The 25,145-nt window shown below is 41.3% G+C and overlaps 1 protein-coding gene across 1 annotated transcript in view; it reads left to right on the forward strand.

The window, feature by feature from the left end:
* TTBK2 (tau tubulin kinase 2) overlaps positions 1–25,145 on the forward strand; it is a 2,201,340-nt gene that overhangs the window by 2,015,973 nt on the left and 160,222 nt on the right. The window contains exon 14 of the mRNA XM_044074209.1: positions 12,726–12,962. Within this exon, the coding sequence (XP_043930144.1) occupies positions 12,726–12,962 (237 nt within the window). The remainder of the gene's footprint in view (positions 1–12,725; positions 12,963–25,145) is intronic.

A 25,145-nucleotide genomic window follows, 5' to 3' on the forward strand; every position in this document is an offset into this window, starting at 1 on the left:
GGACCACAGTTGCCGTCCGCCACTCCTTGGGCACGTATCCTGTGGTAAGGCTGAGATTAAACAGCTGCCTTATGTGCGGGTTTAATTCCTCATTTAGCTCGTGTAGCACACAGCCGGGGACACCATCCGGTCCCATTGATGCTGTGTTTTTAGCTTTAGAGAGAGCAGCTTTCACCTGCGCATTTGAGATGTCCGGGAGGCTACACTCGGCTGGGATAGTTATCTCTCCTTTAGGGGAGAGGGGTGAAGTTTGCACTGAACCTGTCTGCCAGTATGTTGGCAATGTCTGTGGGTTCAGTGATTTTTGTATCATTTTGGACTAATTCTGAGCATATCTGTGAGTTTCCACCCAGGTTCCTAACATAGCTGAAAAAGGCCTTATGATTGTCCTTTGAATCCATGGCAATTTTTCTTTCAAAATTGGCCTTAGTTGATTTTATGAGTGCTCGTAATTTTTACTAATAATGATCAGGGGTGACTTCCCTTTTATGGATTTTGTTCTATCATGTAATAGCTTTCTCCTCTTATTGTAAAGTTTGTTAATGGCTGGGGTCCACCAGACTGGACGTTTGCCCTTTGTGGAAAGAGTCTTGGTTTTATTTGGGATTGCCTGATCCATGCAGTCCTGGAGGTGTTCATAGAAGGCATTTGTAAGGGCTTCCGAGCTTGGGTTGTGGTTTCCTCTGACTCAGGGGCCTTGAAGGATACCACACCAGTCTTGAGTAGTGTGAAGTTTGCTTTAGAGAAGTTCTTCACTATGGTCTTTTTGTTTGGGGTGGGGCGGGATGTGGATTTCCAGTGAGATTAGTTTATGATCAGATCTCACCAATGAGGGATATACTTCCGTGTGGAGCATTTTGTCCCCATGTTTGTGACAATGAGATCTAGTATATTTTCTCCTCTCGTGGGAACAGTGACTAGCTGTTCCATGGCATTTGAATTTATGAACTCCAGGAACCGTTGGGCTAGAAAGTTAGGGCTTGAGTAATGTTCCCAGTCTATATTCGGGTAGTTGAAGTCACCCAATATGATGGTGTTTGGAGATACATTTATACCCTCCAGTGTCTTCAGGAAGGCTGTGTGGGGTTCCTGAGTTTGAGAGGGTGGCCTGTAGCATGCTACAATTTGTAGAGCAGTTTTGCCTATTGTTAGTTGCACCTGGATGGTTTCGAGCTTCATGCGTTGCCACCAACCTGGAGGTGTGAGTATCCTTTATGAATATGGATACACCCTCCTTTTGTGGAGTGGTCCGGGTTTTGGGGCCGGAACGCATGATATGAGGTAAAACCTAATAGTGCCGGGTGCTCTCAGGAGCCTTGAACCAGGTTTCAGTTACAGCACAGACATCGATGTTCTCCATACTGAGAAGGGCCTTGAGTGCGTGCATTTTGAGATTTAGACTTCTGGCATTGAGCAGCATTACCCTCAATTTCTTCCCATTTTTGTTTTCTAGGGTGGTAGGTTTAGAATTTGAGCCTTGCCTAAAAAGGCACTATGGGGTGGCAAGAGCCTTAGCCAATATCCGAATCCCAGGGGTGACAGGTGCAAGCCGTCCCTTGGAAGCAGCGTGGCTTGTCAAGCATGTCATCCCAGGCAGACAGACACTGGATCCCCTTTGAATGACACCAGACATTAAGCCAATTGTTAAAGCTGATCATCTTGTCTCTATATTGTGGCATCATTCTTGGTGAAGGAAGGATACTGCTCAGGGTTAGGGTCATACCTGCCTGGGCTACATAATCAGAGAGCTCCTCTATGTCTCTTTTCATGCAGTCCAGGGAGGTACGTCTCAGGTCGTTCACACCAGCATGGACAATGACTGTGTCATATTTGTACTTGCTGTGGAGTGACCCGAGTGCTTGTGTTATGTGGCGGATTCTAGCGCCCGATAGGCAGCTTACTGTGACCCTCTCCTTGTTCAGCCTGGTGAGTGGGACGTCAGTGTGTCTGACTATGGAGTCACCAATGACAAGTATGTTTGGTGTTGTATTTGGCCTTAAGGGCTGTGACTGCTTTGCACACTGCTTTTGTGGTTTATGTGTTGCTTGTGGGGTGTCTTGAGGTAGCAGTTGTTTGGGTGTCTGCTTTGGAGGCCTCTGCTGTTTAGGTAAATTTTTACTCAGAGCCTCGAGTATGTCTTTGTGTGTTTATGTGTTTGATTCAGTGGAGTGGTAGCATTATGTGAGGCTGGTTTTGTGGTGTGTGTAGTTGCCTTCTCCTCCTGTCTGGTCTTGCCAGTCCTGAGTTGAGAGAGCTCAGCCTCCAGTTTGGCTAAATAGCTGCATCTCTCGCAAGTATTTGTGTTATGTGGGAGGAGGAGAGGGTTGTCTGTGTACATGAGGCAGTTATAACATTGCCTCAAGATTCCCAGATTCACCAGCTGGACCGGAGAGGAGATTGACAACTGACCTTTGGACATGCTAGAATAATATTGGGAAATCCTTAATTGAAAACAAGGGCCAGTGGGGAGTGAGGGTGTAGTGCTTTTAATTTTTAGTGCTGACTTATATAATTGCTTTAGTGAGCAAGTGCCAGGTAACTTGAGTGCAATGTGATACAAGTAACTAAATGCAAAAACGACAAACAGTAACTTTCTTTCAAGTGAAACAAGGAAATAAGTACAGTAAGCAATGCAGATATCACTAGTGATCCACAGAAGCGCTGAGAAGTTGCGTATTAGGTGAATTAGCTTCCAGGGAAATAACAAGCAAACAAACAACAAGTATATAAACAAAGCTAGATTCAGTAGGCCTGGATCTAGTCTATGCTAGAGCAAACAAGGTGAACCAATTTCAGTAAGACACAGTTCAAACATTCAGGCACTATAAACCTTTAACCAGAAAATTCCCAGCTCAGAAGGGCAGAGTCCAGCCTCTTCTCCCACAAGAGTGCAGTCCACGAACCTTCTTAATGTAAAATAACTGGCCTGAAGCCCAAGTGCCTAAACCAGAACTAATACACTTGGACACTGGGCTCTCAATCAGCAGTTCCCAACTTAGAAGGATGAAAGCTACCTGTCCTGCCACCACAGTGCTTGCCACAAACCTTCCTAATGTAAAACAACTGGTCTGAAGCCCAAGTGCTTAATCCAAAAGACTTGAATGATAGCTACACTTTAATCAAGTTACAACCAAGCAGTAATAAATACCATTGAATACTTTAGAGAATGTCTGGATTAGTGCTCAAGTTACACAAACAAAGCTAGATCCAGCAGGCCCGAATCCAGTCTATGCCACAGCAAACAAGGCGCACCAACTTGAGTAAGAAACAGTTCAGATATGCATGCACTATAAGCCTTTAACCAGAAATTCCCAGCTCAGAAGGGCAGAGTCCAGCCTCTCCTCCCACAAGAGTGCAGACCACGAACCCTCTTAATGTAAAATAACTGGCTTGAAAGCCCAAGTGCTTAAACCAGAATTAATACACTTTTAGAATAACAGACACTGAGCCCTCAATCAGCAGTTCTCAACCTAGAAGGATGTAAGCTACCTGTTCTGCCACAACAGTGCAGACCACAAACCTCTCAGTGCAAAACAACTAACTGGTCCGAAGCCCAAGTGTTTAAACCAAAAGGCTTAGAATGAGTTACACCAAGCAGTAATAAATACAATTGAGTATTTTAAGATGATGCAAAAGAAAAAGAAGTAGGTAAAACACAAGTACAGTAAAAGCAGATGAAATTTTTTTTTTTTTTTTTTTCTGAACAAGTGCTGAGATCAAAGAAACAGATTTGAGTGCTGAAACTAGAAAACTGGCTAGTTACAAGAAAAAAAAAAAACAAGCTAGAAGGCTTCCCTCAAACACAGAAGGGCTTGGGGGCTCAGAAGCCTACAAATAGTCTGTACCACTTAACAAGAAAGGCAGGAAATAAGCTTAATTTTTTTTTTTCTATTTCCCAGATGCTCTCTTTGTACACAGTAGGAGTGCCTGAAATCAGAATATGATCTCACTGCACTCAGTTGAGTGAGCAAATGAGATGGGCCCAGAGGCAGGCTGAGGGGCGGGCAGTTTCAATGCCACTAAGATTAACACAAAAACAGGGCGGGTGGGTGGGAATAACTGAAGAACAGAATAACCAGTTAAAAATTCCTTCAACACTCCTTCATACACAGTTTAAATCAATTTAAATACTGTATTTTTTAAAAGAAAAAGTGCATAAAAAGGTACTTAAATTCTCTTATACGTCCAGTTGAATATAACCAAGTTCTTAGCTTGCCAAGCTGAAGTTTTAAAGCAGGAATTATTTCACATGCACCAGTTTAAATATGCAAGGACAGGAAATCACTGAATGTGGCTACCCCCACACCTGTAATTACTAGCAAATAACAAAATTCAGCCAACACTAGCTTTTAGTTCAAGTTACTGAAGAGCAGAATAACCAGTTAAAAATTCCTTCAACACTCCTTCATACACAGTTTAAATCAATTTAAATACTGTATTTTTAAAAGAAAAAGTGCATAAAAAGGTACTTAAATTCTCTTATACGTCCAGTTGAATATAACCAAGTTCTTAGCTTGCCAAGCTGAAGTTTTAAAGCAGGAATTATTTCACATGCACCAGTTTAAATATGCAAGGACAGGAAATCACTGAATGTGGCTACCCCACACCTGTAATTACTAGCAAATAACAAAATTCAGCCAACACTAGCTTTTAGTTCAAGTTACTGAAGAGCAGAATAACCAGTTAAAAATTCCTTCAACACTCCTTCATACACAGTTTAAATCAATTTAAATACTGTATTTTTAAAAGAAAAAGTGCATAAAAGGTACTTAAATTCTCTTATACGTCCAGTTGAATATAACCAAGTTCTTAGCTTGCCAAGCTGAAGTTTTAAAGCAGGAATTATTTCACATGCACCAGTTTAAATATGCAAGGACAGGAAATCACTGAATGTGGCTACCCCCACACCTGTAATTACTAGCAAATAACAAAATTCAGCCAACACTAGCTTTTAGTTCAAGTTACTGAAGAGCAGAATAACCAGTTAAAAATTCCTTCAACACTCCTTCATACACAGTTTAAATCAATTTAAATACTGTATTTTTAAAAGAAAAAGTGCATAAAAAGGTACTTAAATTCTCTTATACGTCCAGTTGAATATAACCAAGTTCTTAGCTTGCCAAGCTGAAGTTTTAAAGCAGGAATTATTTCACATGCACCAGTTTAAATATGCAAGGACAGGAAATCACTGAATGTGGCTACCCCCACACCTGTAATTACTAGCAAATAACAAAATTCAGCCAACACTAGCTTTTAGTTCAAGTTACTGAAGAGCAGAATAACCAGTTAAAAATTCCTTCAACACTCCTTCATACACAGTTTAAATCAATTTAAATACTGTATTTTTAAAAGAAAAAGTGCATAAAAAAGTACTTAAATTCTCTTATACGTCCAGTTGAATATAACCAAGTTCTTAGCTTGCCAAGCTGAAGTTTTAAAGCAGGAATTATTTCACATGCACCAGTTTAAATATGCAAGGACAGGAAATCACTGAATGTGGCTACCCCCACACCTGTAATTACTAGCAAATAACAAAATTCAGCCAACACTAGCTTTTAGTTCAAGTTACTGAAGAGCAGAATAACCAGTTAAAAATTCCTTCAACACTCCTTCATACACAGTTTAAATCAATTTAAATACTGTATTTTTTAAAAGAAAAAGTGCATAAAAAGGTACTTAAATTCTCTTAACGTCCAGTTGAATATAACCAAGTTCTTAGCTTGCCAAGCTGAAGTTTTAAAGCAGGAATTATTTCACATGCACCAGTTTAAATATGCAAGGACAGGAAATCACTGAATGTGGCTACTCCCACACCTGTAATTACTAGCAAATAACAAAATTCAGCCAACACTAGCTTTTAGTTCAAGTTACTGAAGAGCAGAATAACCAGTTAAAAATTCCTTCAACACTCCTTCATACACAGTTTAAATCAATTTAAATACTGTATTTTTTAAAAGAAAAAGTGCATAAAAGGTACTTAAATTCTCTTATACGTCCAGTTGAATATAACCAAGTTCTTAGCTTGCCAAGCTGAAGTTTTAAAGCAGGAATTATTTCACATGCACCAGTTTAAATATGCAAGGACAGGAAATCACTGAATGTGGCTACCCCCACACCTGTAATTACTAGCAAATAACAAAATTCAGCCAACACTAGCTTTTAGTTCAAGTTACTGAAGAGCAGAATAACCAGTTAAAAATTCCTTCAACACTCCTTCATACACAGTTTAAATCAATTTAAATACTGTATTTTTAAAAGAAAAAGTGCATAAAAAGGTACTTAAATTCTCTTATACGTCCAGTTGAATATAACCAAGTTCTTAGCTTGCCAAGCTGAAGTTTTAAAGCAGGAATTATTTCACATGCACCAGTTTAAATATGCAAGGACAGGAAATCACTGAATGTGGCTACCCCCACACCTGTAATTACTAGCAAATAACAAAATTCAGCCAACACTAGCTTTTAGTTCAAGTTACTGAAGAGCAGAATAACCAGTTAAAAATTCCTTCAACACTCCTTCATACACAGTTTAAATCAATTTAAATACTGTATTTTTAAAAGAAAAAGTGCATAAAAAGGTACTTAAATTCTCTTATACGTCCAGTTGAATATAACCAAGTTCTTAGCTTGCCAAGCTGAAGTTTTAAAGCAGGAATTATTTCACATGCACCAGTTTAAATATGCAAGGACAGGAAATCACTGAATGTGGCTACCCCCACACCTGTAATTACTAGCAAATAACAAAATTCAGCCAACACTAGCTTTTAGTTCAAGTTACTGAAGAGCAGAATAACCAGTTAAAATTCCTTCAACACTCCTTCATACACAGTTTAAATCAATTTAAATACTGTATTTTTTAAAAGAAAAAGTGCATAAAAGGTACTTAAATTCTCTTATACGTCCAGTTGAATATAACCAAGTTCTTAGCTTGCCAAGCTGAAGTTTTAAAGCAGGAATTATTTCACATGCACCAGTTTAAATATGCAAGGACAGGAAATCACTGAATGTGGCTACCCCCACACCTGTAATTACTAGCAAATAACAAAATTCAGCCAACACTAGCTTTTAGTTCAAGTTACTGAAGAGCAGAATAACCAGTTAAAAATTCCTTCAACACTCCTTCATACACAGTTTAAATCAATTTAAATACTGTATTTTTAAAAGAAAAAGTGCATAAAAGGTACTTAAATTCTCTTATCGTCCAGTTGAATATAACCAAGTTCTTAGCTTGCCAAGCTGAAGTTTTAAAGCAGGAATTATTTCACATGCACCAGTTTAAATATGCAAGGACAGGAAATCACTGAATGTGGCTACCCCCACACCTGTAATTACTAGCAAATAACAAAATTCAGCCAACACTAGCTTTTAGTTCAAGTTACTGAAGAGCAGAATAACCAGTTAAAAATTCCTTCAACACTCCTTCATACACAGTTTAAATCAATTTAAATACTGTATTTTTAAAAGAAAAAGTGCATAAAAAGGTACTTAAATTCTCTTATACGTCCAGTTGAATATAACCAAGTTCTTAGCTTGCCAAGCTGAAGTTTTAAAGCAGGAATTATTTCACATGCACCAGTTTAAATATGCAAGGACAGGAAATCACTGAATGTGGCTACCCCCACACCTGTAATTACTAGCAAATAACAAAATTCAGCCAACACTAGCTTTTAGTTCAAGTTACTGAAGAGCAGAATAACCAGTTAAAAATTCCTTCAACACTCCTTCATACACAGTTTAAATCAATTTAAATACTGTATTTTTAAAAGAAAAAGTGCATAAAAGGTACTTAAATTCTCTTATACGTCCAGTTGAATATAACCAAGTTCTTAGCTTGCCAAGCTGAAGTTTTAAAGCAGGAATTATTTCACATGCACCAGTTTAAATATGCAAGGACAGGAAATCACTGAATGTGGCTACCCCCACACCTGTAATTACTAGCAAATAACAAAATTCAGCCAACACTAGCTTTTAGTTCAAGTTACTGAAGAGCAGAATAACCAGTTAAAAATTCCTTCAACACTCCTTCATACACAGTTTAAATCAATTTAAATACTGTATTTTTAAAAGAAAAAGTGCATAAAAAGGTACTTAAATTCTCTTATACGTCCAGTTGAATATAACCAAGTTCTTAGCTTGCCAAGCTGAAGTTTTAAAGCAGGAATTATTTCACATGCACCAGTTTAAATATGCAAGGACAGGAAATCACTGAATGTGGCTACCCCCACACCTGTAATTACTAGCAAATAACAAAATTCAGCCAACACTAGCTTTTAGTTCAAGTTACTGAAGAGCAGAATAACCAGTTACAAATTCCTTCAACACTCCTTCATACACAGTTTAAATCAATTTAAATACTGTATTTTTTAAAGAAAAAGTGCATAAAGAGGTACTTAAATTGTCTTTTCTTCCAGTTGAATATAACCAAGTTCTTAGCTTGCCAAGCTGAAGTTTTAAAGCAGGAATTATTTCACATGCACCAGTTTAAATATGCAAGGACAGGAAATCACTGAATGTGGCTACCCCACACCTGTAATTACTAGCAAATAACAAAATTCAGCCAACACTAGCTTTTAGTTCAAGTTACTGAAGAGCAGAATAACCAGTTAAAAATTCCTTCAACACTCCTTCATACACAGTTTAAATCAATTTAAATACTGTATTTTTAAAAGAAAAAGTGCATAAAAAGGTACTTAAATTCTCTTATACGTCCAGTTGAATATAACCAAGTTCTTAGCTTGCCAAGCTGAAGTTTTAAAGCAGGAATTATTTCACATGCACCAGTTTAAATATGCAAGGACAGGAAATCACTGAATGTGGCCACCCCCACACCTGTAATTACTAGCAAATAACAAAATTCAGCCAACACTAGCTTTTAGTTCAAGTTACTGAAGAGCAGAATAGCCAGTTAAAAATTCCTTCAACACTCCTTCATACACAGTTTAAATCAATTTAAATACTGTATTTTTTAAAAGAAAAAGTGCATTAAGAGGTACTTAAATTCTCTTATCGTCCAGTTGAATATAACCAAGTTCTTAGCTTGCCAAGCTGAAGTTTTAAAGCAGGAATTATTTCACATGCACCAGTTTAAATATGCAAGGACAGGAAATCACTGAATGTGGCTACCCCCACACCTGTAATTACTAGCAAATAACAAAATTCAGCCAACACTAGCTTTTAGTTCAAGTTACTGAAGAGCAGAATAACCAGTTAAAAATTCCTTCAACACTCCTTCATACACAGTTTAAATCAATTTAAATACTGTATTTTTTAAAAGAAAAAGTGCATAAAAAGGTACTTAAATTCTCTTATACGTCCAGTTGAATATAACCAAGTTCTTAGCTTGCCAAGCTTAGTTTTAAGAAAGATATAATGATTTCAGCATTGCAAAATTAAGGAGCTGTATTTGGGTATAGACATAGCCAAATGTGATTGGGGTGTAGAAGAGAATCTCTGTTTTTGTCTTCCTGTCTGCTTTTAAAATGTTGTAACCTGGAGAAATTTGGAATTTTAGCCATACTGAGTATTAGTATGAATGATGAGTGCAGGGCTTTCCAAGAGAGGACAGATGCGCCTCCAATTAATGTTAAAGAATTTTAATTCAGAGTTTGGTGTGGTGTTTTTGTTTACTGCAGAGAGGTTTTGTTGGGTTGTGTAGCCACTGGTCAGTAGAAGAATGTAGTAGGTTTTGACCAGGGTTAGGGTAAATATCCCTACATTTTTGAGGAGTGTAAAGTGACACAGTGGCTTACTTTTGATTTATTTTTGGTATGAAACATGGGAAATGCGGACTAAACGTGTAGTTATCTTTGCTTAAACAGGTGGCTATAGGTGACATTATACAAGTTACAGGATATGGGGAAAGTGTTATGGGTTGTTTCATATGGTGTGTTGGATAGATCTGAAGTGGAACATAGTTATGTCAGCAGTGGGTAGTGGTAAGAGTTGTGGTAGGCTAGGAACAGGCGCAAAAGATTTTTTAAGATGTGGAGGAGAATAGTAGGCAAAATTGATATATTTCTGAGGTTGTGCTTTTTGTGCATGAGTATTATGTTGGGAGTGGATTAGTTTCAGATGATATGTCGTTTGTGTATTATTTATCTAATAATAGTAGATATGGAGAAGTTTTTTTATGAAATGACAACCTTTAATATATTTGTGGTGATTGACAACGGATTGTGGAGGTTTGCTGCATTATTTATGTGTAGAACAGTTGGGAGTACTTGTGTGATAAATGTAGCTCCAAAACTGTAATAGTAATTGGTGGTTATTTGGCTGTACTAGACCTTTGGCAGGGATAAGCAGGTTGAAGAGTTGTTTATATGATTGTGAAGTGAGAGAAGGTGTTAGGTGTTGGGTAGTTACTTGTAACTTGCAGAATTGAAGAGATTATGGTGCTGGTTTTGTCTTTTAAGTGTTCATTCAGCGTTTTCATTTATTGGACAAAGATTTGGAGGTAGAGATAATAAACTGGTTGATAGGAGAGGATGGATGGTAATTGGGGGTGTGAAGGAATGAAAGTGGGTCACACCCCATACCCATTAGAGAGAGCATTAGCCAATCTGCCATGTTCAGATCTATAGGGCAGCACCAGTTTGTGTAACCTTTACAATACAGTATGATTGTACCAGGTAAGTAAGTACGATAAACTTTTGTAAATTACTGCTTTCAAAGAAATTTTGAAATCTTCTAGTTTAAGCTGCTCAATATTAGCAACTACCTAACAGCCTATTAGGACCTCGATCAGGAATGCTAACAATACTGCCCTTCCAAAGAGTATATTAACTGTTTCCCAAAGTAAAGCATTGACTTTTGACTGGGGTTGGAGTGAAGATAGATAATGCTTATCGTTTGTCTTAGCTTGTCTACGTCACTACAACTTCAGTCATACACTGGGTCTCTATCTTATTCTGGAAAGTGTGTGTACATGGCCTTCAGTATACAGGTGACTGCTCACATTTTAGGAGAATGCACTCCTGTCCAGATGTCTTATGCCCAAGGAAGTGGCGGAATAATGTATTCAGGGCGAAGGTCTACACCAGTTAACAATTTTGCTATCTTCTCTGATTTCTTATCTAATGATAAAATTGTAGCCAGAAGGTTCATCTTTGCCTCCCTTGCCTCCTGCTTGGCCCTTACTTCCAGCCCGTCAGGCCTTGATCTCAAAGACTATTCTCATCTGAGAAACAAAGTTCTTTGGTGTTCTGGGATGGTAGTTGCAATCAGCTGAGAAACTTCATTCTTCTGCTAATAGCAGAACCATTGCATTAGTTAATATATATGTTGTAGGGTTGTAATGCCTCCAGTAAAAAATTTCATTAAGGTAATCTATAAGGTTAGGTGGTAAATGTTGTCTGCGTGGGCTGTAAAGTTCCATATGCTTCCCCATTTGGTCACTCTGCAAACTTGTGTGTTGTATTTCAGGTGTCTGTGTGACCTTGGTTTCAGCAGCTTTGCCACTAAGTTCATTTTGTAGTCCTTTTGGCCTTCATGGAATTAGTGTAAGGAGAAACTAGAGCTCTGCACTGTCTAGTGAAGCAGTTTTTAAAAAGATTCATCATCTTGAGTCACTTGCAAAGTGTAAGTCTTGCCATGTCATCTTAAATTCATGACTAGCATGCTTGGCCCATCTACCGTTGGAACAAGCTGGCTTTGCTTTGCATACTTCATTTTTATGTCCCATAAACTGCTTTTTTTAATGGCAGCCATCATCGTTTCTTATTAAAATGTATGACTGCAAGCTGAAATATGTAAGGAACCATATTTCATTTTGCACAGGGACTGGGCCTTATGTAGAATGATTCTCCATTTTCTCAGAGCTTTCTTTAAAATCTCCCTTAATCCAACTGCCATTCATCTTCCATCACTCTTTCTAGTGTTTCAAAAAGACAAAGAACAAATTCATGTTCATATTTCCACAAGAAAATGGTCCATTTCCTTTGGTTCTGGAATGGAGCATGATTTCTTTGTTAAAAATATTTCAAGAGGTTAGCCTGGTGCATTGTGTTCTATAAAAGGTTCCAGTGCTTATTTCAGGAATGTTTCTGGAGTACAGTATGCTAGTCATTTGTTCACAATTTCAGTAGGCATGGTAGCACAAACCTTTCCAGGAGTTGATTCATTTAGAACAATTATTGTTCATGGCATTTTATCTGAGGCCATTTTCTTCAGTTTGTCAGGCTCATTCCAACCTGTTTTTAGGGATAATGCTTGGCATTTTACACTTCTTTTATAGCCTCTGCAGTGGGCCCTTTGAAGTAAAGTATAACAGATATGTGATAATCAGACCTTCAATGGGTACTTAGCTAAACCCTTCAGCTCCATTAAGCTGTTTAGTTCTAGCTATTACTTCAAGGTCACAACAAAGCATCAACAAGTTTATAAATTAATGTCTTTGTAGTTTAACATGATTTCATACAGGTGAAGCTTGGTTTGGGCAGGAATCAAGAACTGGGAGCATGGGGGTGCACATGTTCCTTGGCCTTGGTTTGGTATACCATTGAACTTGTGAAAATCAACAGATATGATGAGTATTCGTACATTTGGTATATACGTACAAGAGAAACCTAGAGGCAAACTGTGGGATTGAGGAAAATGTGAGAGAAAGATGCTGCTTATCAGTTTTAACAGGATAAAAAATAAATAGCAGGTAGTTGTTTAACTGTAAGAAGAGGCTTAAGATAACATCAGAATTTGACTAATTTGTTTTTTTACTGTTTGTTTGTACAGCTTAGCACATCTCACTTGCCAAGAATTCCAAGCTCTCTCCAGCGATCTCCAAGTCCTGTAGCTGCCCTCTCCACCCACTCAGAACCACTGCATGAGAAAGAGCCAAGTTTACAAAGGAGCCAGTCAGCTGAGAGCCAGTCCTCTGCTCGATCACTAGGTCGTAGGCAGCTTCCCTTCATTCCTGGGAGCACCAGGCTCCCTCCTGTGATTCGCATCTCAAAAGCACAACTTCAGCAGGTAATTATCTTTAAAATTGTTGTATAAAATCAATCATACTTAGTAGATTGAATTTCATCTACAGTATGACTGTGGATTCAGTAAACCTAATGGCTATTCAGTGTGTTTACTTTATTAACAAAATAAAGTTAATTATTTTATAGGTACGTAAGTATTTAGTAGGCATGCAGGCCAGGAGACCATTAAGAAGCCTAGTCAAAATTCCTAAGTGTTGCAAAACAGTCTCAAGTAAAGTGACTTGATCAAGGTCACACAATAGGCAAATGAAAGCTGAGGGAATCAAACCCTGCACCACATGAAGTGGCTTTAACAGTTCTTAGCCTTAATCATCTGCGCAAACTGCTAGACCTTCAGCAGTTTGGTTTTGCCGGCTGAGGTCATGTCTACTTAATTTAGGAAACTTTTTTGAGGAGGTCACAGAGGCAGTGGACATGGGATTTTCGGTGCACACAGCCTATTTGGATCTAGCCAAGACATTTGACACGTCTCCCATACTGGTATTGTAAGAAAGCTAAGAGACCCAAATACAGATCCATGCAAGGTAGGGTGGATAGTAAACTGAAAGCTAGAACCCACATAGTTGAAGTAGCGGGTGCCTCCTCAGAAAATATAAAAGTAATTAACCGTGTATGTCAGGTTCAGTGTTGGCACATTTCCTTTTGGACATGTACTTATGCAACCCCAAACCATAAACCCAGACCTATGGAGAACTGCAAGTTGGGTGTCATTGTCAGTTCATCCATTGATACTGTATAACTACATCAAAAACTAATCCTTACAAACCAAAGGTGTATTGAAAAAGGGCTAAAGTTAAGTGCAACATTGTCATATTAATTAAAAAAAAGTGTCATTCTTAATGTACAGTAAAACCACTACACCAGTCTAAACTAATACATTTGTCAGGGATTTAGCACCTTAGTTTACAACCCTCTGTCTTTTGACCATCATGCAGCATTGGCAGTCAGGAAATCCTTCTGTTTACCACAACTAATATCTAAAGGTATCTAATTCAGATCTAAATAAGTTAGCATCCTTCTGTTCTCTGTTCTGATCAGACCAAGTGTGGAGTAGTGTCCCATCTGGTATGTACCTGTCCAGAAACATAGCACAGCTAGGAAGACCCCAGCATTTTCTAACTTAAAAGATTACTGGTCTAAAGACCCTTGGCTACCAAGACAGGCTTGAAGCACTAACTTTGTATTCGGCTTCTTATATAGTCTTACATGGCTGTATAATTCTTTGCCATTAAGGACTGAACCCTCCTTGATCTCCTGCATCCCTGCAAGACAGTAACTCCACAAACACACAAACTTAAGGATATGAATCTCCACTAACATAAACATAAAAATTCTGGTCTGACAGATTTATAACCCAACATTTATCTATCTCTGAGGTAAATTCCTTGTATGTCAGAGTGCCACCCCTGCATCTTTCAAGGTGAATTTTGAAGACTGGATGACCTTCTGTAAATTCATCCCTGGCCTGACATGCTTTACCCTTCTAGAAGTGGGGGAGGTACATCACGAGGATGGCTATCAACAAGGCAAAAATAGTTTCACTACTTACTTGCCTTAAAAATCTTATGATCATATGATACTACACAAGTTGCAACTTCCTGTTTTTGTATATTGTTTTTCAATTCACTGATGTCTCAGACTTGCTTTCAGGAATAGTGTCTTTCATACTTTAAACCTCTAGTCTTCACAAAAGGCAACAAGCCGAACCTCATTCTAGTGAAAGTAGCCGTCAGTACAATGATGTGCTGAGGTACAATCTCCAAAATCAGATATTTTGACTTAGAGATGTATGCTTTGGCCTCCCACCTTAAGGGCAAGAAAGCTCTGAGTTTTGGTATGTCCCCTTTATACTAGCATGTCAGCCTGTTCTAAGTATGGACATATGTCACATGAGGTTGGAGACTGAGATTTGTAGACTGGCTGGACATATTGGTTTCCTGGCATTTAAGTCCCATTTGTGAGGAATTCTGCAACACTGATCTATTCAAACATGTACTATTATGGTAAGTTACCTACACTACTGTGCTTTACCTCAAGTGAATGCGGTTATTAGCTGGGTATAGGTTATCATTATCTGCACTAGTTACTAAACTATACTGTTACAAAACTGCTGTAGTTAATAAACTATTGTTAGGCAGTTCCATTCACCAGGTAGAACCACTGATGTTCTTCGTATTTCACTGTTGCAGTCATCACATTTGGGTTATCCCTGCCAGAGTAGCCCTCGGCCGGCCTGAATACCAGAGACTTAGTATTTCTGCATCGGTTGCTGTTGCTTGAGGACTGACATCAGGTCGTCACTAGTATAAAGTAAGGCAGCCGACGCCATTACATCAGTCTTTCTTGCAGTGGAGCCCAAAGCAGAAGCAGTTCGCATGAGTGCTAATCAGCCGCTACCTGAGTTTTCGTTTACCGAATTGAAGTTGGAGTCTTCTAAAGCTAAGTACCTCGTTGGGGATCCTTTTTTCTTGCACTAACCAATGTCAGAAAAAGTTAATAATTGTTTTGCCTGTGGAAAGCAAATACCACACTGAGACTTCCACTCTTACTGCGTCACTTGTTTAGGCCCAGACCACGACGTCCCCCATTCCATTCTTACTGCATCACTTGTTTAGGCCCAGACCACGACATCCCCTGCTGTCGCTTCTGTGCTTTGTTCAATGCCAGAATTATCCATCATCGGGCCCTTATTGTAGCCAGATATTTTCGCTTACAGTCTTCGAATTCCGATATGGCTTCAGTAAGCCATCCGACAGCAGATCTTCCTAAAAAATGTAAAGATAAAGACTGAGACAGACCGCACAGGTCCAACCCTACCGACGATGCTTCTGTTAAGCTAGTCGTCAGTTCTCCGGTAGTCAGTGAGGCGCTTCTGCAGCCCCTGATGCCTGCTTCTGTTAATTCGCAGGCCGCTACCAAGACCCTTTCGGAGTCAGGTATTCCGCAAAACTCTTCTTCGACTAAGGATCCTGCAGTCATCTCAACTTGGATGGGTCCGGAGCCACTGAGCAGGCACCAGCTTCTGAGAAAGTCCTTCACACACTACCGAATCTCGACACAAACCAACATCTTCTTTCGCGACTACCATTCTTTCAAAAACGACCGAGTTTCTTAGGCCCAGGGTATGAACCACACCCAAGAAACCGACGACCCACTCTCAGGCGCCTGCTACCTTGCCTCAGTCTCAGATGCTTAAAATGGTGGAAGACCTTATCATGCTGATCAGGGGAAGCCAAGCTACCCCCTCCAAAAGGAAAAGAGATCTGTTCCTTGTAGTTTTGTCTGAACAAGAGTAAGATGAATGTGATGCATCTGAATTTGAAGACATGCAACCCCTCTCCACTTATGAGGATTCTGATGTAGAGGATTCCATTCCTTCAGCCTCTCCCCCAGAGGATTTTTCCTTTGGGGAAACCCTGCATACTTTAAGGGACAATTTCCAATGGGAGAGTCAGGACTACCCTCAGTCTAAAAAGAGACTCAGGGAATTCCTAGATCTTCCACAACACCGACCCTTGGCCATCCCCCCAGTCCTGGATGTTGTGGAGGATGTTTTCCTCTAATCCAGCTTGACTCCTGACGCCCTTCCTCCAGCTCCCAGAAAACCTGACAGATACTACAGAGTCCCTGACTCATACAAATATCTTTTTAAAAATCCTACAGCTGACCCTGAGGTCATTTCGCAAGGGCCAAAAGGGATTAAAGCAACCTCCGCTAAGAATCCCACCCCCCCACAGACAGGGATTCCCGAGCATTGGACAGATGGGGTAAAAAAGTATACACCTCAGCTACTCTTGCTATCAGGGCACTAAATTGTCAGTTCCATATGCTGAAATTTCAGCCGCATACTTTGGAACTCCTTAAACAAAAAATTCTTCCTTTCCTGCTTGGGCAGAATCTAAAGATTTACAAGAGTTAATGCATTCTGCAAATCAAGTAACTAAACGCACCTTGCACTGTGGTTTTGACGACCTAGAAGCTTCTTGCAGGGCATCAGTCATTGGATCTGTCATTAGAAGGCATGCATGGCTTAAGGAACAGCCCCTGCCAGACCATGTCAAATCTAAATTGTTGGATGCCCCCTTGCACAAAGATAACTTATTTGACACTAAGGCAGAAGAGGTCTTAGAAAAGATGGAAGAAAAAGCAAAATCTATGCAAACAGTTAAGGATTTCATGCGGGTCCAGCCCCCTAGGTTCAGTAGGCATTGTCCCTCCAAACACTGGTCCTTTCCTGCTCCCAGTAAACCGGCCCAGCCTAGGCCCCATGGAAACAGACCCCTCCCCCCCAGACAGCAGCCACAGGGAATGCAGATATCTAAGCAGTGGACTACCTCCACTTCAAAACCGGGGAGTTCTAAGCCACCCCCTTATGGTAAGAACTCACAATGACTCACCTCCTCTACCCCCTCCCTCTGCCAACATTCACTTACCCCTAGGAAGAAAAGTCTTCTTTCACTCAAGCACCTGGGCCACCATTACCAAGGACCACTGGGTTCTGAACATTGCGTCTCAGGGATACAAATTTTCCTTCCACACCCTTCCAACCCCAAAAGGGTTCCCAGATCTACCTCCAAATCAGTGGGCAGAGGCTCAAAAGCAAATCCTTTCCCTGCTCTCCATGAGGGCTGTAGAGCACGTTCCTGCAGAACAGATAGGCCAAGGTTTCTACTCCAGACTATTTATGATACCTAGAAAAGAGGGCACCTGGCACTCTATCCTCATGCTATCCATTCTAAACACCTTCCTGGTGATCCCAAAATTCAAAATGCTCACCCTCCAGCAGCTGCTACCCATGCCCTCCAAGGATGCTTGTTTAGCCACTCTAGATCTAAAAGAGGCCTACCTCCACATTCCTATTGGGGAATCATGCAGGAAATATCTCTGCTGTAGAGGATTCCATTCCTTCAGCCTCTCCCCCAGAGGATTTTTCCTTTGGGGAAACCCTGCATACTTTAAGGGACAATTTCCAAAGGGAGAGTCAGGACTACCCTCATACTTGATCTCATCATCACGAACATGGGAGCACAATGTTCAACACCGGAAGTATACCCCTCACTGGTGAGATCAGATCACAAACTAATCTCGCTGGAGGTCCTCATCCCACCCCCACCTGAAATAAAAAAGACCACAGTAAAGAACTTCTCGAAAGCCGACTTCACACTTCTGAAGACTAGTGTGGTCTCCTTTAAGGCCCCCGAGCCGGCGGAAAACAGTACTCAAGCCGCTGAATCACTTACAAATGCCTTCTACCAGCACCTGCAGGACTGCATGGATAAGGCAATCCCAAGCAAAACAAAGACTCTTTGTACCAAAGGCAAGCGTCCAGTCTGGTGGACCACAGCCATAAACAAACTCTACAACAAAAGGAGGAAGCTACTGCAAGATAGAGCAAAATCCCTAAAAGGTAAGACACCTTTGATCACTATAAGTAAAAAACTAAGAGCTCTCATAAAATCATCCAAAGCAAATTTTGAGAGAAAAATAGCTAAAGACTCAAAAGACAATCATAAGGCCTTCTTTAGCTATGTTAGAAACCTGGGAGGAAACACCCAGATATGCTCAGAACTAGTTCAAAATGATGTGAAGATTACTGATCCTACAGACATTGCCAACATACTGGCTGACAGGTTCAGTGCAAACTTCTCCCCCCCCCAAAAGGAGAGATATCTATACCAAACGATTGCAGCCCCCCAAACATCTCTAATGCCCAAGTGAGAACTGCTCTCTCCAAAGCAAAAAAACACAGCATCCATGGGACCTGATGGTGTCCCCGGCTGTGTGCTCCACGAACTCAACGAGGAATTAAACCCACAGCTAGGACAGCTGTTCAATCATAGTCTCACCTCTGGATACGCACTCCAGTGAGTGGCGCACTGCAACTGTGGTCCCACTTCACAAAGGCGGTGCCTCCACCGACCCTGGAAATTACCGCCCATTAGCTTGACAAGCCTTATCTGCAAAGCCATGGAGAGGATCATAATGGACCTCATAAATAAAGACATAGGGAATTTGCAGACTTTGGATCCAACCCAGTTTGGCTTTGTCAAAGGCAGATCATGCCTTTAAACTTGGTTGACTTTTTCAAACAGTCACCAAAGCCATTGACGAGGAAAGGCAGTTCATACAGCCTACCTCGATCTGGCGAAGGCCTTCGATACAATACCCCACTCGGGTATCATTGAAAACTCATCAGCTTAAATGTTAACCCATACATCACAAGATGGGTTGCAAACTGGCTGAGTGACAGAACCCACAGGGTCAGAGTTGCTGGCGCCATGTCAGACTCTAAGCCTGTCACAAGTGGTGTCCCACAGGGCTCAGTCCTGGGCCCACTCTTGTTTGGCATCTACTTTTCCAAGTACAAGCAAACACAGGAGGGTTATGGCTGACAAAGTTTGCAGATGACTGCAAACTGGGCCATAGTCGAAAACACATCTGACACAGATATCCTTCAGAAGGGTCTCACAGAAACGGATAACTGGTGCCAGAGCCATGGCCTAAAGTTAAATGCCAAAAAATGCATAGTCATACCCTTCGGGAAAAACAAGGTTACCCCTAGCTACCATATAGGTGGCAATCCACTGAGCACAGAAGAAGTTATCAGGGACCTGGGGACCCAGGTTGACAGTAGCCTATCATTCGACACCCATGTAGCTAAAGTAGTTAGGAAGACTTTCTACATTGCCCACCTTATCATGAAGGGATTCACATCTAGATCAAGGGAGGTCATAGTCTCCCTATACTCATCACTCATCAGACCAATGATTGAGTACAATGCCCCATTTGGAATGTATCTGACCCGACACTTGCAGCAGCTGGAGAGGCCACAAAAGTTCCTCACCAAAAGGATAAAGGGTCTCAAAAATCTGTCCTATGCTGCCCGACTGAAAGAACTCCAGCTCTATTCAGTCGCCACGCTTGCTCAGAGGTGACCTTTGCCTGACATACAAGGCCATGTCAAACCCAGATTTGATGAATATGCTTCACCTCAAAAAATCTAGATCAGTCAGAGCCACAAGGGCGGGAGACTTAAACCTCGACACGGTTATTAATAGGACGTGCTGGAGGGATAGATTCATCACCCAAAGACTCCCTATGCTGTGGAACAAAATCCCGGTATATGTGAGGCAGAGCACCTCGCTGGCCTTGTTCAAGAGAAATCTTGACCAATGGATGGGAGATCGCAGATATACCCCAGGGATTACCTCAGTGTCACTGCTCGACAGAGGCACAGCAAAATAATGGGTATAGTTCCCCATACTAAAGGGGTGGTGTAAGCCACAAAACTATGGGCTAGGCTTGTAAATGCCCTCGGGCAGATAGCCTAGTATGAACCTATGAACCTATGCTTCAGGGCAGGATCTCAACACTTTCAGTTCTCTGTGCTTCCCTTTGGCTTATCTACTGCTCCCAGAGTTTTCACAAAATGTCTGGCTCCGGCCATTGCCTTTTGCAGACAAAGAAATATTCAGATTTACCCATACTTGGATGACTGCCTTATTCAGGCAGACAGCAAGGAAAAACTGCTGAAGCACCTGGCCTTTGTAAAGACCCTCCTAACCTCTCTAGGGTACACAATCAACAAAAAGAAATCCAAACAAGTGCCTACCTAAAAGGTAATCTTCCTGGGAGCAAGTCTGGACACAACATCCCAGATGTGGTATACCTTACACCAGAGAAACAAATTTTCCTGATAACCTACTTCTCTCAACTAGCCACCAGGCCCCAGATAACTGCATAGAAGATCCTGCAAGCTCTGGGGTTCATGGCATTTTGCATACTACTCATTACATATGCCAGACTGCATATGAGGAAACTTCAGTGGTACCTAAAGAGCCTTTGGTGTCAACACTCCCAAGACCTGGAAACTCTTCTACCTATAATTCCTTGCCTTAGAAAAGATTTTCTTTGGTTGGCAACAGCATGCTTCCTCAACAAGGGACTGCCTTTCTCCCCACCCCCCACCACCCAGACCCTCACCACAGACGCATCAGACTGTGCTTGGGGTGCACACCTGGATGGCAAGTGCATACAGGGCCAATGGAGCCCACAGCAAATCCCTGTGCACATCAGTCAAAAAGAGATGATGGCTGTGCATCACACCTTGATAGCTTTCAAGCCCCTTCTCTCTCCAGGGGCTCTCCTGATTAAAATAGACAACACCACTGTGATGTGGTACATCAACAAGCAGGGAAGGACTCACTCCTACCCTCTGTGCAAGCTCCATGGCCCTTTGGCACACGGCCTCTGCCATGCAACTACACCTGTTAGCACAATTCCTACCAGTCTCTCTCAACTATCTGGCAGACCAATTAAGCAGAAATCTTCTGGACCCACATGAGTGGCAACTCAACAGAAGTACCTTTACCCTAATAACTCAAAAATGAGGACCCCCCGAAGGTCGATCTCTTTGCCACCCACACCAACCATCAGCTCAACAAATTCTTCACCAGAGAGCATCACTGCATGGCTTCGAAATTGGATGCCCTGTCCTTCCCCTGGGTCAATACATCGGTCTATGCCTTTCCTCCCTTACCTCTCATCCCCAGGGTACTGCTCAAAATAAGGGAGGAAAACCCAAGGACCATTCTTATAGCTCCAGACTGGCCCTGGCAACACTGGTACCTCTTGCTGCGCAGCCTGTCTCCGCTGCCTTCATGGCATCTTCCTCAGATTCCAAACCTCCTGACCCAGAGGGAAGGGGAATTCATGCATCCACAATTGCAGACACTCAATTTGGCAGCTTGGTTTATTCCCTAATCTCGAACCAATCTGTCATCTTCAGTAAACAGGTTCTGGATGTTATCCATCAGGCCAGATGCCCTAGCACCAGAAAGTCTTATGCTGATAAATGGAAAAGGTTCTGCACCTGGATCCAGTCTAAGGGAGCCAATATGGCACAGCCCTCCCAACTTCTCATCCTGGAATACTTAGCTGACCTACTACACAGTGTTCTCTCATTTTCCACTATAGAAATTCATGCCTCTGCTATTTCTGCTCATTTTCACATTGAGCAGCCCCTTTTCTCACACCCTTTGGTCAAACAGTTCCTAAGAGGGGCTAGCAACTTGAGGCCACCCAGAAGGGGCACCAACACCAGCTTGGGACCTCAACTTTGGAATTGGAAAAGCACGCCCTGCCACCTTTCAAACAAGCTTCTTCTGCAGAGCTAAAATTTCTCTCCTGGAAGACAGCATTCCTTCTGGCCATCACTTCAGCCAGAAGAGTCTCTGAGCTGCAAGCACTCATGGCTGTGAAACCCTTCATCATCTTCTATGCAGACAGGGTATCCCTTAGAACTAACTTATCCTTCTTGCCCAAGGTGGTCTCCAGTGTGGCTCTCAACCAATCCATTCATTTGCCCGCCTTTTTTCCTAATCCCCAGAACAAGGGGGAAGGAGTCTTCACTCTCTAGATGTGCACAGACAGCTCAGATTCTATCTAGACAGGACTAAATCTTTCAGAAAGTCTGATCAATTGCTGGTTAGCTTTGCTACAGAGGCAGAAGGCAAAGCCATCTCCAAGCAAACCTTTTCCAAATGGATAGCACACTGCATCCATTTCTGCTACAAACAGCATGGAAAGCCTCCCCCCAGGGGGGGTCAGGACACACTCCACCAGAGCAACCTCCACCTCTGCAGCTTTCCTCAGAGGAGTTCCCACCAGGGACATCCTGGAGGCTGCCACTTGGACATCTGTTCACACATTTACCAAGCGTTACCACCTGCCTGCCTTCTCCAAATCCAGGGCAGGGTTTGCCTCTGCAGTCTTGCAGGGCATCTTAGCCAGCTCCTAGTTTCCTTGACTGCCTCCACTCATTTCCTCAGCTTTGGGAATCAACCCAAATGTGATGACTGCAACAGTGAAACACGAAGAACATAGTACAGTTGTGTACACTTACCATAAATGTAGATGTTCGAGTGGATTCACTGTTGCAGTCCTAGTTTCCCTCCCTCCATCCCCTTTCTTCTCTTTCTCTTATTACCATTCTTCCTTATTGTTCTCCTTTCCTTACAAGGGACATATTGGTATTTGTTTTCCACTGGTGGGGTTCTTCCACCAGAGCCTGGCCTCCTACTTGGGGGCTCCTGACAGGTTAGGGCAAGAAAAACTGATGTAATGGCATCGGCTGCCTTACTTTATACTACTAATGACTTGATGTCAGTCCTCACGCAACAGCAAGTGACGCAGAAATACTAAGTCTCTGATGTTCAGGCCAGCCGAGGGCTACCCTGGCAGGGATAACTAAAATGTGATTACTCTCAGAGGGCGATATTCCAGGGTGAACTTTGTGCCACCACTGCTCTTTTGTCTTACCCTTAACCCACTAAACTGTCCACTTAATAGATTAGGTCAGGGGGTTGCAACCTTCACTATCAAAAGAGCCATTTTTGGCCCCTCTCCCACCAAATAAAATTAATCGGGAGCCACAAAACCTATTTGACCCCTAAAATGAAGATTAGCACAACATATAGCATTTTATATATAGTTATTATACTAAATATAAAAGAACTAAGTTTGTAAAAGCATTATTTAAAATCTGTCCCTATTTTTGTTCCTTTGTTGGGCTCGATCGCTCTCTGTGTGTTTGTGTATGTGTGTGTCATATCTCTCGACCTCTTAGAACAAGAAATCTGGACAAAGCCATAAATAATGGGGCACATAGGCCCAAAAATGGAGACACTTTTTAAATATTGCTCTCACAAACCTAGAAAGATGACAGAATAACAGATTTTGCATTAGCAAGAATTTTCTGAAGGGTATTAAGTCTGAAACTCAGATGTCTATTTTTTCTGACTTCAGCTCTCAGTGATTTGCCAGAAAACCACAGTTTTATGAGGAAACAGACCAAAAATATGAGGCAAAAGTCAGGACATTCTGCGAAAATCTGCACAGTTGAGAGGTAACTGTGCACATGTGTGTGTGTGTGTGTGTAAATACATGTTAACAGAAAATATGTTATTCTAGCAAGTTTATAAGTTTATAAGAGGAATATTTAAAGTCCATCCCTATTTTTGTTCCTTTGTTTGTGGCTCTGTCCAGATTTCTTGTGGTAAGACTTTGAGAGGTATGAGAGGCATGTAAACCTTTAAGGAGATGCTGCTACTGTCAGGGGATCGCTCGATCACTCTCAGTGTGTGTGGAATGCATGGCAACAGAAATCGTGTTATTCTAGCAAGTTTATAAGAGCAATATTTAAAGTCCATTGCTCGATCACTCTGTGTGTGTGTGTGTGTGTGTGTGTGTGTGTGTGTGTGTGTGTGTGTGTGTGTGTGTCTGTCTGTCTGTCTGTCTGTGTGTCTGTGTCAGTGTGTGTGTGTATGTGTGTGTGTGTGTGTGTTGTGTGGTAGATGGCCATTATTTTTCAAAGCTACAGGGAGCCACTACAGAGGGGTGGAAGAGCCACATGCGGCTCCAGAGCCGCAGGTTGCAGATCCTTGGATTAGGTCATTGTTAAAATTTGGCTTCCAGAAAACGACAAAGTGCAAAGACTTCTCATCTTTTCTTTGTGGATGATTTAAAACTGTATAGTTCTTCTGATGAGGAGCTAAAAGCACAACTGCCAGTAAGCACAACTGCCAGTAGTCAAAACTTTCTCAGATGATATAAGAATGTCATTTGGTCTTGCTAAATGTACAAAAGCAACCTTTAAAGCAGGAAAGCTACAGCACCAAGAAAATATCAGTTTTGGAAAAGAACTTGAACAAGAGGGAGTGTATAAATATATAGGAATTGATGAAGAATCAACAATAAAATGAACAAATGCAAATAAACTTAGTAAGGAATATTTTAGAAGACTAAAATTAATACTAAAGACTGCCATCTAGGAACAGTCTCCAAGCTATAAATCAATTTGCTTTAACCTTTCTAACTTACAGTTTTAAGGTGAGTGACTGGCTTCAAAAGGTGTTGCATCAGTTGGACAGGAAAACAAGAAAAATGCTTCATGCTTATCAGATGATTCATAAAAATTGGTGTATACTGAGATTATATATTCCCTGTTCTGAAGGAGGTGTAGGCCTACGTGAAATCGGTAACATGTATAGATCTGTAGTCATAGGACTGCATACATATCTGCTGACCTCACAAGATCCAAACATAGAGAAAATTTTAAAATATGAGGAGAACAAGTCTAAGATCACTTCCCTGCTTAATTTAGCAG

This window comes from Protopterus annectens, chromosome 6.part0 (genome assembly GCF_019279795.1).
Source record: "Protopterus annectens isolate FY-2018-M chromosome 6.part0, PAN1.0, whole genome shotgun sequence".
NCBI classification, from domain to species: domain Eukaryota; kingdom Metazoa; phylum Chordata; order Ceratodontiformes; family Protopteridae; genus Protopterus; species Protopterus annectens.